Source organism: Mobula birostris, chromosome 8 (genome assembly GCF_030028105.1).
Source record: "Mobula birostris isolate sMobBir1 chromosome 8, sMobBir1.hap1, whole genome shotgun sequence".
In the NCBI taxonomy this organism is placed as follows: domain Eukaryota; kingdom Metazoa; phylum Chordata; class Chondrichthyes; order Myliobatiformes; family Myliobatidae; genus Mobula; species Mobula birostris.
The window spans coordinates 29797742-29810882 of NC_092377.1; the positions used below are offsets into that span (position 1 = coordinate 29797742).

General features: G+C 36.8%; 1 protein-coding gene across 1 annotated transcript in view; it reads left to right on the top strand.

The window, feature by feature from the left end:
* The window catches only part of LOC140201205 (apoptosis-stimulating of p53 protein 2-like), a 98747-nt gene that overhangs the window by 34176 nt on the left and 51430 nt on the right, over positions 1-13141 (top strand). Inside the window, exon 5 of the mRNA XM_072264931.1 lies at positions 9948-10049. Within this exon, the coding sequence (XP_072121032.1) occupies positions 9948-10049 (102 nt within the window). The remainder of the gene's footprint in view (positions 1-9947; positions 10050-13141) is intronic.

Here is a 13141-nt window from a genome sequence, read left to right on the forward strand (position 1 = left end):
TTGGTACAGCTATAGAAGTTTTTGAGTGTATTTGTTGACATGCCAAATCTCTTCAAACTCCTAATAAAGTACAGCCGCTGTCTTGCCTTCTTTATAACTACATCAATATGTGGGACCAGGTTAGATCCTCAGAGATCTTGACACCCAGGAACTTGAAACTGCTCACTGTCTCCACTTCCAGTCCCTCTGAGGATTGGTATGTGCTCTTTCATCTTACCCTTCCTGAAGCCCACAATCAGCTCTTTCATCTTACTGATGTTGATTGCTAGGTTGTTGCTGCAGCACCACTCCACTAGTTAGCATATCTCACTCCTGTAAACCCTCTCGTCACACCTGAGATTCTACCAACAATGGTTGTATTGTCAGCAAGTTTATAGATGGTATTTGAGCTATGCCTGGCCACACAATGCCACCAACTTTCGTATCATCTGCAAACTTACTAACCCATCCTTCCACTTCCTCATCCAAGAAATTTATAACATTTATTTATTTATTAAAACTAAATTAATAAGGATTGGGCTGATTGGTTCAAGAACTGAATAGCTGAAGGAATTAGTTGTTCTTGAACCTGGTGTGTGGGATTTCAAGTTTCTGTACCTCCTGCCCAATGGTGGCTGCAAGAAGACGACGTGGATGATGAGGATCATTGATAGATGTTGCCTTCTTGGGGCAGTGCCTCCTAATGATGGGGGAGAGTTCTGCCCATTATGTATTGAGCAGAGTCACCAGCTCTCTGCAGTTTCTTGGGTTCCTGCACATTTGAATTGCCATACCAGACAATAATGCAACCAGTTAGTCACGGAGAATAAGAGGCCTGTCAATGTTTGAGAAAAGTAAGTTCACCTTTGCTGAGGTAGCTATGCTGCCCATTCTGTGTGGGTTACTGAGAGAAGTGCAGATGGAAAATGCAGTTGAGCATAGTCTGTCATTTCTGCAATAGTGGCACCAAAGTATTACATCCTTTTTCAAAAAAGGGACTTTTGGGACAAATCCAGCAAAAATACTGTTCTTCCATGCAAGTTTTTGCAATGTATTACCGAGGGGGAAATAATGGCCTCAAGAAAATTATGAATTGACAGATTTTTTTGGAGTGGCAGCACTGTTTAAGACAAATATGTTTTTAATAGGTCAGCCTTGGTGTCAAGGACTGGGGTACTTGGATTTTAATTGATTGGTGAAAGATAAGAGTGATGGGAATTAAATCATTTTACAAAACAATTGATTTACTTTAAATCAAAATAGAGAATTCTCATCCTGTAGATTATGTTGCCATTATATTACAACTCAACAACTCCACTGTAAGGAGTCTTGTACATCCTCCTTCTGAAATGCATTGGTTTTCTTTGGGTCCTCCGGTTTTCTCCTACAGTCCAAAGGTATATTGGGTTGGTTAATAAGGCATTGTAAATAGTCTTGTGATTAGGTTAGGGTTAATCGGGGTTGTTGGGTGTGTCTGGGTGGTGTGGCTCGAAGGGTCGGAAGAGCCTACTCCGCACTGTATCACTAAATAAATAAATAGTCTGCTATCAGACCATTTGGAAATCCTCATGTTTTAGTATATGACCCATCATGTGACATTTCCATTTCCAATTCCATTTGCCAAGTTCCCTTCCACTCTTCAGGTCTCTGGTTCCTGCATTCACTGAGTGTTTGGCGGAGCTCCGGTTCTCATGGGTTTTTCCTCTCACTGGGATCACAGTTCTCCTACTTTCTGGCCACTGGCCAGAAAGTGAATTAACTAGTTAAAAAGAGCTCACAATGTTGCATGGAATGGTTCTTAACATTGGTATATGGGACTTCATTGACCGTTATAATGTGCTTCTACACATATCTTTTCCTTTCTCCCCCCAGTAAAATTTTACTTTGATCAGAAGTGCAGTGAAGTCATCCCTTACTGTTGGTTCAACTTCAAATAGTTGCTGAGTCATGAGATATTTTTATTGGTTATCACTAGTGCTTCCGAATTTTTTCTCAAGCGATCAGGATTAGGTTGTTGTTGGACACTCAGCCACATAGATATGAGCAATATCTCCCCTTACAGTGCTTCTGAAAATACAGTCTAATATTTAGCTGTAAAGAATGTATAAACTGTATTCTCCTCTATGCTCCATGAGACCTCTCCCCCTCTCTCCCCCCACCTCCAGATTTTTCCCTATATTGATTATTAGTCCTGGTCTAATATTTATTTTCTTTAATTTTGTTTTGTTTCACAAATGGAAGCATTTTCTCCACATCTACTCCAATAGATTCTTTAGCATGGAACTTCTAAGTGTGCTGATCTAGCTTTTCTGTCTTTCCTGGTGGATATGAAAAGAGTCTTCTGATGTTACCCATTTTAGTATGAAGATCAAACAGTTTTTAAATAAGGTCTGAGGATCGATATGTACAAATTTAACTTTTAAATTTCTGTCCTCTAAAAAATAAACCCCAACACTTGGTCATGTTAACCTCTATTCGCTAATTTAGCCCCTTACTTCCAAGAAGTACGTTATTACTTTCTTTGAAAGTGGTCTGACATCAGACACATAATGTCAATCTTTCTGCTGAGTCATCCTTTAACTTTTGCATCTTATTTCTCTCTCTTACTTGAGTATCGTTTGCAAATTTTGAAATTATTATGAGTTCACAGCCTTTATTTTTCTATATAAAATGTGAATGTTTGTGATACTGGCACCAGTTTTTAGTGGAGGACTACTTCACTTCCTGAGTAAATATTCTGGATCCTTGAGCTGTTTTCTATTTTGTAACTAGGTTTCTGTTATGAATTTTAATATGTATGATTTTTCACTATTTAGAGACCTGCCTGCTGGTTGCTGATGGAGTAACAGTCTTTCCTGGTGCTCCTAGTTTACTTCCTTTTTTGTTTCCAACCATTTGAAATATTACTATTAAGTCTGTTATTATCTTACTATGTCTACCAAAGCAGCTTTGGATTCTATTACGGGCTTACTTCAAAAGCTGTCTACGTACTCGCAAAAGCTTACCGTGGAGTTTCATCAGTTTAGAAAAGAAACGTCGGCTGATTCACAACAAATCAGCTTTGAAGTTAAACAAATAGGTACAAAACTGGATGTTATTCAAGAAACTTTAATCGAGCATGATAAGAGGATAAAAGAGCATGGAGAGATTATAACGATACTGGATAAGAAAACTAATGATTTGCAAAAGCTGTATGAAAAACAATCCAAGTCCAATGGAAAACTGAGACAGAAGATTATTGATTTGGAAAATAGAAGTAGGAGAAAGAACTTACGAATCTTGGGACATAAAGAGTTAACAGAAGGAGATAATCCTAAGGAATTCTTTGCAAACCTTCTGATGGAATTATTCTCTGATATTATACAGTCTCTACGTGTTCACAGATCGCCTATTTATAGATCGACTTATGAATCAAGACCAAGATCGGTCATTATATGCTTTCATGAATTTCAAACAAAGGACCTTTCGATTCATGAATCCCGTCGGAAGGGTATGAGTGACTACAAGGGTCAGAAGATTTGTATTGTTGAAGATTTCTCATCGGAAGTTATGGAAGAATATGCTAAGTTTAAAAAAGTTATGGCGGAACATTATAGCAAAAACTTCAAGCCTTCTCTTTGCTATCTGGCTCGGCTGAGAATTACAATGCAAGATGGCTTAAAGAAATGGTTTCTTACGAACGAAAAGGCTCAGGAATTTTTAGACTTAGAAATACAACTGTTTGATATTTTTCAGTATGAATAATTGCTTCTTTGGTAGAATTGTACAAGCTTACTTTTTTACTGCATTTTGCTTTGTCTTGGTTGGAACAGTAATCAACCTTGAATTCTTTGGAGCGGTTCCAGCAGGCTTTTCTGGGGGAGATGATATTAGTGGGAGTAGGCATCAGCTGCCTTTTGGCCGATTTTCTGTCTTTGGGAGGAGGGAGCGGGATGGGGAGTTCTTTTTTCTTGAAGCTGACTTGGAAATTTAGTCAACTGTGTTGCCTAGTTACCATATCTCAAGGTTTGGGTTTAATATACATTCTTCTGATTGTTACTTTAACCTTTCTTATAAATAGTTTTAAAATGGATTAAAGTATTAATTTACATAGTTTTAATGTGAAAGTGCTAAATCACCCTGTGAAAAGAAATAAGATTTTTGCCTATATTAAAAAACTTACAGTACCAGTTGTTTGTCTTCAAGAAATTCATGTACGTAAGTGTGACAATTCACGCCTTTTTAATCAATGGACAGAGTCTCATTTCCATTCTTCATTTCAGGCCAAAGCCAGAGGTGTTTTGATCCTTGTAGATAATAAAGTTTCCTTTGTTCAACATAAAGTAATTTCTGATACTAATGGGCATTCTGTTATAGTATCAGGGAAGCTAGATAACAAATTAATGGTATTTGCCTATGTGTATGCGCCAAATATAGATGACCCAAGCTTCTTTGAGCATTTTTTTTCCATTTTTGCCAGATCTGAGTCTGTACTCATTGGTGATGGGAGGAGATTTTAATTGTTGTTTAGATCCAGCTTTAGATCGTTCATCTTCTAAACTAGTGATGCCAAATAGATCAGATGTGTGTATTAAATTTTTTCTCATGAAATGTGGTATGGTTCATGTTTGGTGTTTTTTTTCATACAGTAGACAGGGAATATTCGTTTTTCTCTCATGTCCATCATACATATTCCAGTATTGATTACTTTTTTATTGATAGCCAAATGATTCCGTTAGTTGAATCCTGTGAATATAGAGAGAATGTTGTCTCAGATCATGCTCCTGTGCTCTTATCTTTAAATCTCCCTGGCCTTCTTCAAACAAACAGGCTTTGGCATCTTAATCTAACTTTGTTATCTGCTAAAGATTTTTTAAAGTTTATGGAGAGACAAATTACTCTTTTTTTTGAAGAGAATATAGATTAGAGGAGACTTCTAGTCTTATTAGATGGGATGCCTTTAAGGCATATACTAGAGGACAAATTATTTCTTATACTGTAAGTATTCAGAAAAAAGCTAATAAAGAGAGAAGTGATTTAGCTAACCAGTTGAAACAATTAGACCAACAGTATGCCTTGGTCCAAATCCTGCTTTATATAAAAGGTGTATTGAAATTAAAACTAAATATGATCTCCTTTTAACTTATCCAGTTGAAACTCAACTCCTAAAAGATAAAAGTCAATTTTATATTCAAAACAGGAGACAAAACAGGTAAATTATTGGCTAATCGAATTAAAACCTTTATAGCTAAACAGCAGATTAAAGAAATTCGTAAAGCTAACGATAATAGGACAACTGATCATTTAGAAATAAATGATACTTTTAGAGAATTTTATTCTAGACCCTATAGCTTTGACTCTCCTAAAGATAACACTGTAATGAACAATTTTTTAGACCAATTAAACATTCCCACGATTTCTGTTGACAACAGAAAGCAGTTGGAACAACCTATTTCTTTTGACGAAATTGTTGAGGCTGTGCGTTCATTGCACTCGAGGAAAGCTCCGGGTCCAGATGGATTTTCTGGAGAGTTTTATAAGACCTTTTCCTCACTGCTTATACTTCATTTATGTTCAGTTTTTTCGGATTCACTTAAGTTGGGCAGGCTGCCTCAATCTTTCTATGAGGCTTCCATTTCGCTTATCCTCAAAGAATAAGGATCCAGTTGAATGCTCTTCCTATAGACCAATTTCTTTACTGACTGTTGATACTAAGATTGTATCTAAATTCTGGCCCGCAGGATTGAAAATATTTTACCATCTGTCATTTCTGATAATCCCAGACTAGATTTATCAAAAATCGATATTCTCATTTTAATATTCGTTGTTTATTAAATGTTATCTATTCTTCTTCTAAGGAGATATCGGAATGTATGGTATCCCTAGACGCTGAGAAGGCTTTTGACAGAGTTGAATGGAATTATTTATTTAAAATTTTGGAAAAATTCAATTTTGGACCTGATTTCATTCAATGGATGAAATTACTTTACTCCACTAGGTTATTACTAATTCTCAGAACTCCAAACCATTTAAGCTTCAACATGGCACCAGACAAGGCTGTCCGTTGAGTCCTTTGCTTTTTGTTCTGGCTTTAGAACTCTTAGCTATAGCCTTTCGAAAATCTAATGATATCACTGGTATTCTAAGGAGAGGCACTATCCACAAAGTTTCGCTTTATGCTGATAATCTATTGCTCTTTACTTCTAATGTCGAGACTTCGTTATCCCATGCGCTTTCTTTACTCTCCTGTTTTAGCCAGTTCTCAGGCTATAAACTGAATTTACATAAGAGTAAACTTTTTCCTTTGAATAATTGGATATTAACTACTTCTAACCTTCCTTTTCAAATTGTAAGAAACCAGTTTACTTAGGTATAACAATTACTAAAAATTATAAGTGCTTATTTAAAGAAAATTTTCTTACCCTATTGAATTATGTAAAAAGAACACTATCAAATTGGTCACGTCTTTCGTTATCATTGTTTGGTCGAATTAATTCTATTAAACTGAATATTTTACCTAAATTTATGTATCTTTTTCAGGCTTTACCTGCTTTTATCCCTAAATCTTCTTTTGATTTTCTTGATTCTATTATATTATTCTATATATGGAAAAATAAGCATTCTAGACTAAACAAAATTCATCTTCAGAAAGTTAAAAGAATGGAGGGCTAGCTTTACCAAACTTTAGGTTTTATTATTGGGCAGTTAATATACATATCTTACATTTTGGTTATATTACATTAATTGTGAGGATTGTCGGATGTGGGTTCCTTTAGAAGCCAACTCTGTTAATAAATTTTCTATTATTTCTCTTCTTGGATCCTCACTTCCTTTATCCCTGAGTAAGTTAACTGACAATTTGGTAGTTAAACATACTATAAGAATTTGGGTACAATTCTGAAAATACTTTGGCTTATTGAGATTTTCTCTTTCAAGTCACATTTTTTCTAAGTTTTAAAAAAATCTTCTATGATAGATGTGGCTTTTAAAGAATGGGATAGATTAGGTATTAAATGCTTCCAGGACTTGTTTGTGGAGGGAAGTCTTCTTTCATTTGAGCAACTGTCAACTAAATATAGCTTACCCAAAACTCACTTTCTTTGATACCGACAAATAAGAGACTTTTTACGGTTTCAAACATGTACATTTTTTTAAAAGTCCTGATAAGAATCTACTAGATGTAATTTTTAATTTGAAACCTTTTTATAATGGATCTATATCTAATATTTATAATATGTTGCTGGGAATGAGAAGTATTCCTTTAGATAAAATTAAAAATCTTTGGGAACAAGACTTGCAGACTTCAATTTCTGAGGAAACTTGGAATGAAATTTTTAAATTGGTTAACACTTGTGCTCACCACACTCTCCTACAATTTAAAGTGGTCTATAGGGCCCACATGACCAAGGATAAGTTGTCTCGCTTTTATTTGGATATATCTCCGTGTTGTGATAAATGTAATAATGGAGAAGCTTCACTCATTCATATGTTTTGGACATGTCTGAGTCTTGAAAAATATTGGAAGGAAGTATTTCGAACCTTCTCGGTACTTTTTAAAGTAAATCTTAAGCCTGTTCCTTTGACCTCTTATTTGATATTGTTGGAGGGAAGGATATTATTTTGGAGGAATCTGATTTGCACATTTTGGCTTTTATTTCTCTTATGGCTAGGAGGGCGCTGTTGCTTAAATGGAAAGATGCGGTCCCACCCACTCACATTCAATGGCTGCATGATGTGATGTCATGTTTAAATTTAGGGAAAATTCGATGTTTCGTTTCTGAATCTAATCAAGGCTTTCAAACATTGTGGGGACCTTTTTTGAATTATTTTCAAAACCTTTAATTTGCCATTAAAGCACAGATGATGGCTAATAATATACTTTTTCTTTTTTCTTCTTTACTAATCAGCTTCGGTCTTGGTAGTGATTTAGATTTTTTTCCATATAATAAATTTACTATATTTCAATATTATCAATTAATCAATTTGTATGAATATAGAATAAAGAGTTTGTATGTGCGATTCAGTATAATGTATTTGATGTATTTCTTTTTTCTTGAACTTTGTATTCTCCTATGTAGAAAATTAATAGAAATATTGGAAAAGAAACAGAGACATCCCAATCACTGTGATGACAAAATGCCTTCTCTACATCTGATTGCTATTCTAACTTGTTCTGTTCTTGTAATGTAATTCTACACGGGGAGTAATTGGCCTCTTGGAAGGATTTATAGACTGTCATATGGAAAACTGTATGGTAGTCTTCAATTGGATTGTAAACTTTTTATTCTTCCTTCAAATGACATGTTTGCCCAGTTGAGATAGCTGTTCATTGTAAACTAAAAGTGTATTTTCCCTGCTGAAGGCATCTCGGCCTGAAACGTCGACTGCACTCTTTGCCATAGATGCTGCCTAGCCTGCTGAGTTCCTCCAGTGTTTTGTGCGTATTGCTTGGATTTCCAGCATCTGCACATTTTTTCTTGTTAGTGTATTTTTTCTGTCTGCTTTCCATCTTCTCCTCCAAAACATTTTTATCTCCAAGCATTGTTTATACAGTTGAACATTGTGTACCAACTTGTGCCCTTTTAGGTATGGGCTTTATTTTAAATAAATCCCCTGATAGTTTACAAATTCAACTAATACCAACTGAATGTTCCCTCCATTGCTATCTTTATTTGCAGGCAAATTTATTATCTCTTCAAAATATGTTAGGGCTTGGCCTGATCAGTAATGGCATTGAACAGAATTGGGTTACTGTTGTCGCATATACTGAGATAGAGTGAAAAGCATGTTGCATACCGTTCGTACACACCGGATCATTACATAGTGCATTTAAGTAAAACAAGGTAAAACAATAACAGAATGCTGAATAAAGTGTAAAAGAAAATGCAATGCCGGTAAACAATAAATTACAAGATTGCGGTGAGTTAGATTGTGAGATCAAGGGTCCGCCTTATCATACTAGGGAACCATTCAGTCGTCTTACAACCGTGGGGAAGAAGCTATCCTTAGGTATTTTCAGCTTTTGTATCTTATGCCCAGTGGTAAAGGGAAGAACAGAGGATATCTGGGATGGGTGAGGTCTTGGATTTTGCTGTTTGCTTTATTGAGGCAGCAAGAAATATAGACAGAGTCACAAGCTTGAGCTTTTCAACTATGAAACAAAACAATAGCCAAAACAACATTTACAGAGCCACCTGAAATTCCATTGACCTTATATTGATAAGGACTCAGAACCAATGTGCGTTTATCACTTTCTTGCAACAGACACAAAATTCTGGAGGAGTCATTTATTTTTCTCCAGTCCTGATGGAAGGTCACAGCCCCAAACATCAATGTACCCTTTTCCATAGATGTTGCTTGTCCTGCTGAGTTCCTCCAGTATTTTGTGTGCGTTGCTTGGACTTCCAGCATCTGTAGATTTTCTCCTGTTCTTATAACTTCCTTGCTGGCTTCAAAATCCGAATTCATATTTCTCATTAAGGATCCATATTTAAACTGGGAAAGCAAGAAATCAAGCAAATTTTAAATTGCAGAGACAGGGAGGAGTGAAGATGGAATGTTTGTGACAGGCTGAGACCATATTTGTCAAGGCACTACTCTAAATACTGATAGATAGACACAGAAGAGGAAAAATATTGAATTTGGAAAGTAAATATATGGCCATATTTAATGAGGAGAAAGAATCTAGTTAGCTTAAATTTTTTAAACTTGTAGATGCTGCTTCCGTGCTTTCTTTATTGTTTAGATTGTATTGTAGTAACTTTAGCAAAGTTAAATATTATGCTGGAATTCTAAGAGAAAGCCGCTGGAGGATTGAAGAGAATGATGTAGAATATAGCTGACTCCTTTCTCAGAAGGGAAAGAGCCACAACTGCTTAGTTGCTAAATTTAATATTCAGGTTAAAGAAGAATTGCTGTTATCTAAGTTTCCACTGAAGAAATGTGAAACAATTGATTTGGAAAACAATTTTTCTCATGTTTATTTTCAGATTAGTGGGCCACGCATGGATATGACACTTGCTGAACTGCAGGAAATGGCAGCACGGCAACAACAACAGATTGATTCCCAACAGCAACTGTTGGCTACAAAGGTATTCATCAATAGACATTTTGAAGCCTTGTGAGACTGATACCAAAAGACAAATACCAAATCTGATTTCATTTTATTTTATTCTGTGGCAAATTAACTGGTCATTTGATATCTTCCCGAAATAACAGAACACTTTTTCACTTTTCAAATACAGTCAAACTCTGATAGCTTGCTACCCTTGGGACTTTAAAGCTGCTAGACACCAGGTTTTTCTGAACTATTACTATTGCTCTTATCAATATCTCAAACTATTTATTAACTGTCACACAGTATGTAACACATTTTACAGTGAACCAGTTGAATTCAAAGAGTGCACCAGGACAAAATCTTCTGAGTTTAAAGGAGATAGTGGAAATGGGAGGCCTCTGACTTTAAAAGTAGTGTGGTAAATAGGTCCCAATGAGTTGAAAAGAAGTGCTGGTAGAAGCATAAATTCACCAGGTTCTGTTTCCACAGTCCTTTAAACTCAGAAGTTTGTGAAAACAGCACCCATGTTAGTAAGATGTTAGGGATTTCAGCACAATCAGATAGCAGATCAGTGGATTATGTTGTCTTTAGATATACGCATTTATTGGTTTATTTTCATGTGAAGGATGTCTCACTTCATCAAAAACATTTCCTTCTCATACTGTTCTGAGCCAAATTGTGATTATAATTAAGTTTGTTCCATTGACCTTCAATAGCTAAGTGCCCTGATGACACACGATTTCTATGTCTTTGTTTTTAGTAAAAGTATTTTCTTATGTTTTTTTAAACTTATTTGATCACTTCAGAGTACTCCATCTTTCGTTCCCTGCTTTTTCTGTTTTGGTCCTCTGCTTAATATTTGTGCAGCCTGTGTCTTCTCCCCTCAATTATAAAGTCATAGAGTAATACAGCATGGAAATGGGAATTTCAGGCCAACTCATCCATGCTAACCATGGTGCTCACCAAGCTCGTTCCATTTGGATCATATCTCTCTAACCATCTCCTATCCATGTACTTATCCAAATGGATTTTGAATGTCAACCACTTTTTTAACAGCTCATTCTATATACACACCATCTTCTGCCTAACTAACAAGAAACAGAGGTCCCAGCACCAGCCTCTGTGGCACACCACTAGTGACAGGCCTCCCCTCTAAGAACCAACCTTGAGCCAACAATCTCTGCTTCCTACCACTGTGCCAATTATGAATCCATTTGGCTATGTCTTTCTGGATCCCATGCGATCTAACCTTCCAGTTCAGTATGCCATGTGGGATCTTGGCAGAGGCCTTGCTAAAGTCCATATAGACAACATCTACTACTTCACCCTTATCGATCCTCATGGTTACATTTTCAAAATGTCACACGTCTTCCCATGCACAAAACACTATGAACTCTCCCTAATTAGACCTTATCTGTCCAAATGTTGACAGATCCTATCCCTCAGAATCCCTTCCAGTAGCTTACTCTCTGCTGATGTCAAACTTGCTGACCTGTGGTTCCTGGTTTGTCTTTGCTGCCCTTGTTAAATAACGGTACAATATTAGCCCTTCGTCTTCTGGAACTGAGTTCCAGGGCTGAATTGGCTGGCACGAGAGGGCATAGTTTTAAAGTGCTTGGAAGTAGCTACAGAGGAGATATTGGGGTAAGTTTTTTACTTAGAGAGTGGTGAGTGCGTGGAATAGGCTGTCAGTGGCGGTGGTGGAGGTGGAAACGATGGGGTCTTTTAAGAGACTCCTGGATGGCTACATGGAGCTTAGAAAAATAGAGGGCTATAGGTAAAGCCTAGGTAGTTCTAAGGTAGGGACATGTTTGGCACAGCTTTGTAGGCCGAAGGGCCTGTATTGTGCTGTATGTTTTCCATGTTTCCATGTTCCTAACTTCACCTGTGCCTAAAAATAAAGCAAATATCTCAGCAGGGGCCTCTGCAGTTTCTTTCCTTGCTTCCTTTAAGATCCAAAGATGCACTTTGTTAGGCCATAAGTATTTATCCAACATAATGCACTTTAAGGCTGGCAGTACCTCCTCCCTGGTAACTTGTGTATGATCCAAAACCCTTTGGATCTCACTTCCCTTATTTCTTTAGCATCCTTCATTTTCTCCAGTAAAACTTAAGAAAAAGTGTTTAAAATATTGTCCATCTGTTGTGGCTCAACACTTTATCTAGAGGTATCTTTAAATGCTTTTTGACTTTTAGCTTCTCTGTTTTTAAAATTGTTAAGGTTTCATAGAGCCATGAGAGGTAAATTGTACTGTTGATTAGTCTGGGTAGCCTCCAACCTGATGGCATGAACATCAATTTCTTGAACTTCCGGCAAACACGCTCCCCTCCCACCCCTTCACCATTCCCATCTCCCCCGCTCACTTTATCTCCTTACTTGCCCATCATTCCCCTTAGCATTCCCTATCCCCTTTTCCCTCTCTCACCTTATCTCCATTGCCTCCCTCTGGTGCTCCTCTCCCTTTTCTTTCTTCCATGGCCTTCGGTCCTCTCCTCTCAGATTCCCCCTTCTCCAGCCCTGTACCTCTTTCACCAATCAACTTCCCAGCTCTTTCCTTCCCCGCCTCCCCACTTCCCAGTTTCACCTATCACCTTGTGTTTCCTCCCCTCTCCCCACCTTACTCTGACCCCTCATGTTTTTTTTCCTCCAGTCTTGATGAATGGTCTTGGCTGAAATGTTGACTGTACTCTTTGCACATGCTCTACATACATAACATATTGTGTTTTCGTTATAATAAGGTCATTTTCAGGAGTATTTGTGATATCAAAAATGTCTTGCTAATGTTGCAACAGCCACAATACGTTTTTTATACATACACACACACACACACAGTTGAAGTTTGAAGTTTACATACACCTTAACCAAATACACTTAAACTCCGTTTTTCCACAATTCCTGACATTTAATCCTAGAAAACATTCCCTGTCTTAGGTCAGTCAGGATCACTACTTTATTTCAAGAATGTGAAATGTCAGAATAGTAGTAGAGAGAATGATTTATTTCGGCTTTTATTTCTTTCATCACTTTCCCAGTGGGTCAGAAGTTTACATACACTTTGTTAGTATTTGACAGCATTGCCTTTAAGTTATTTAACTTGGGTCAAACATTTTGGGTAGCCTTCCACA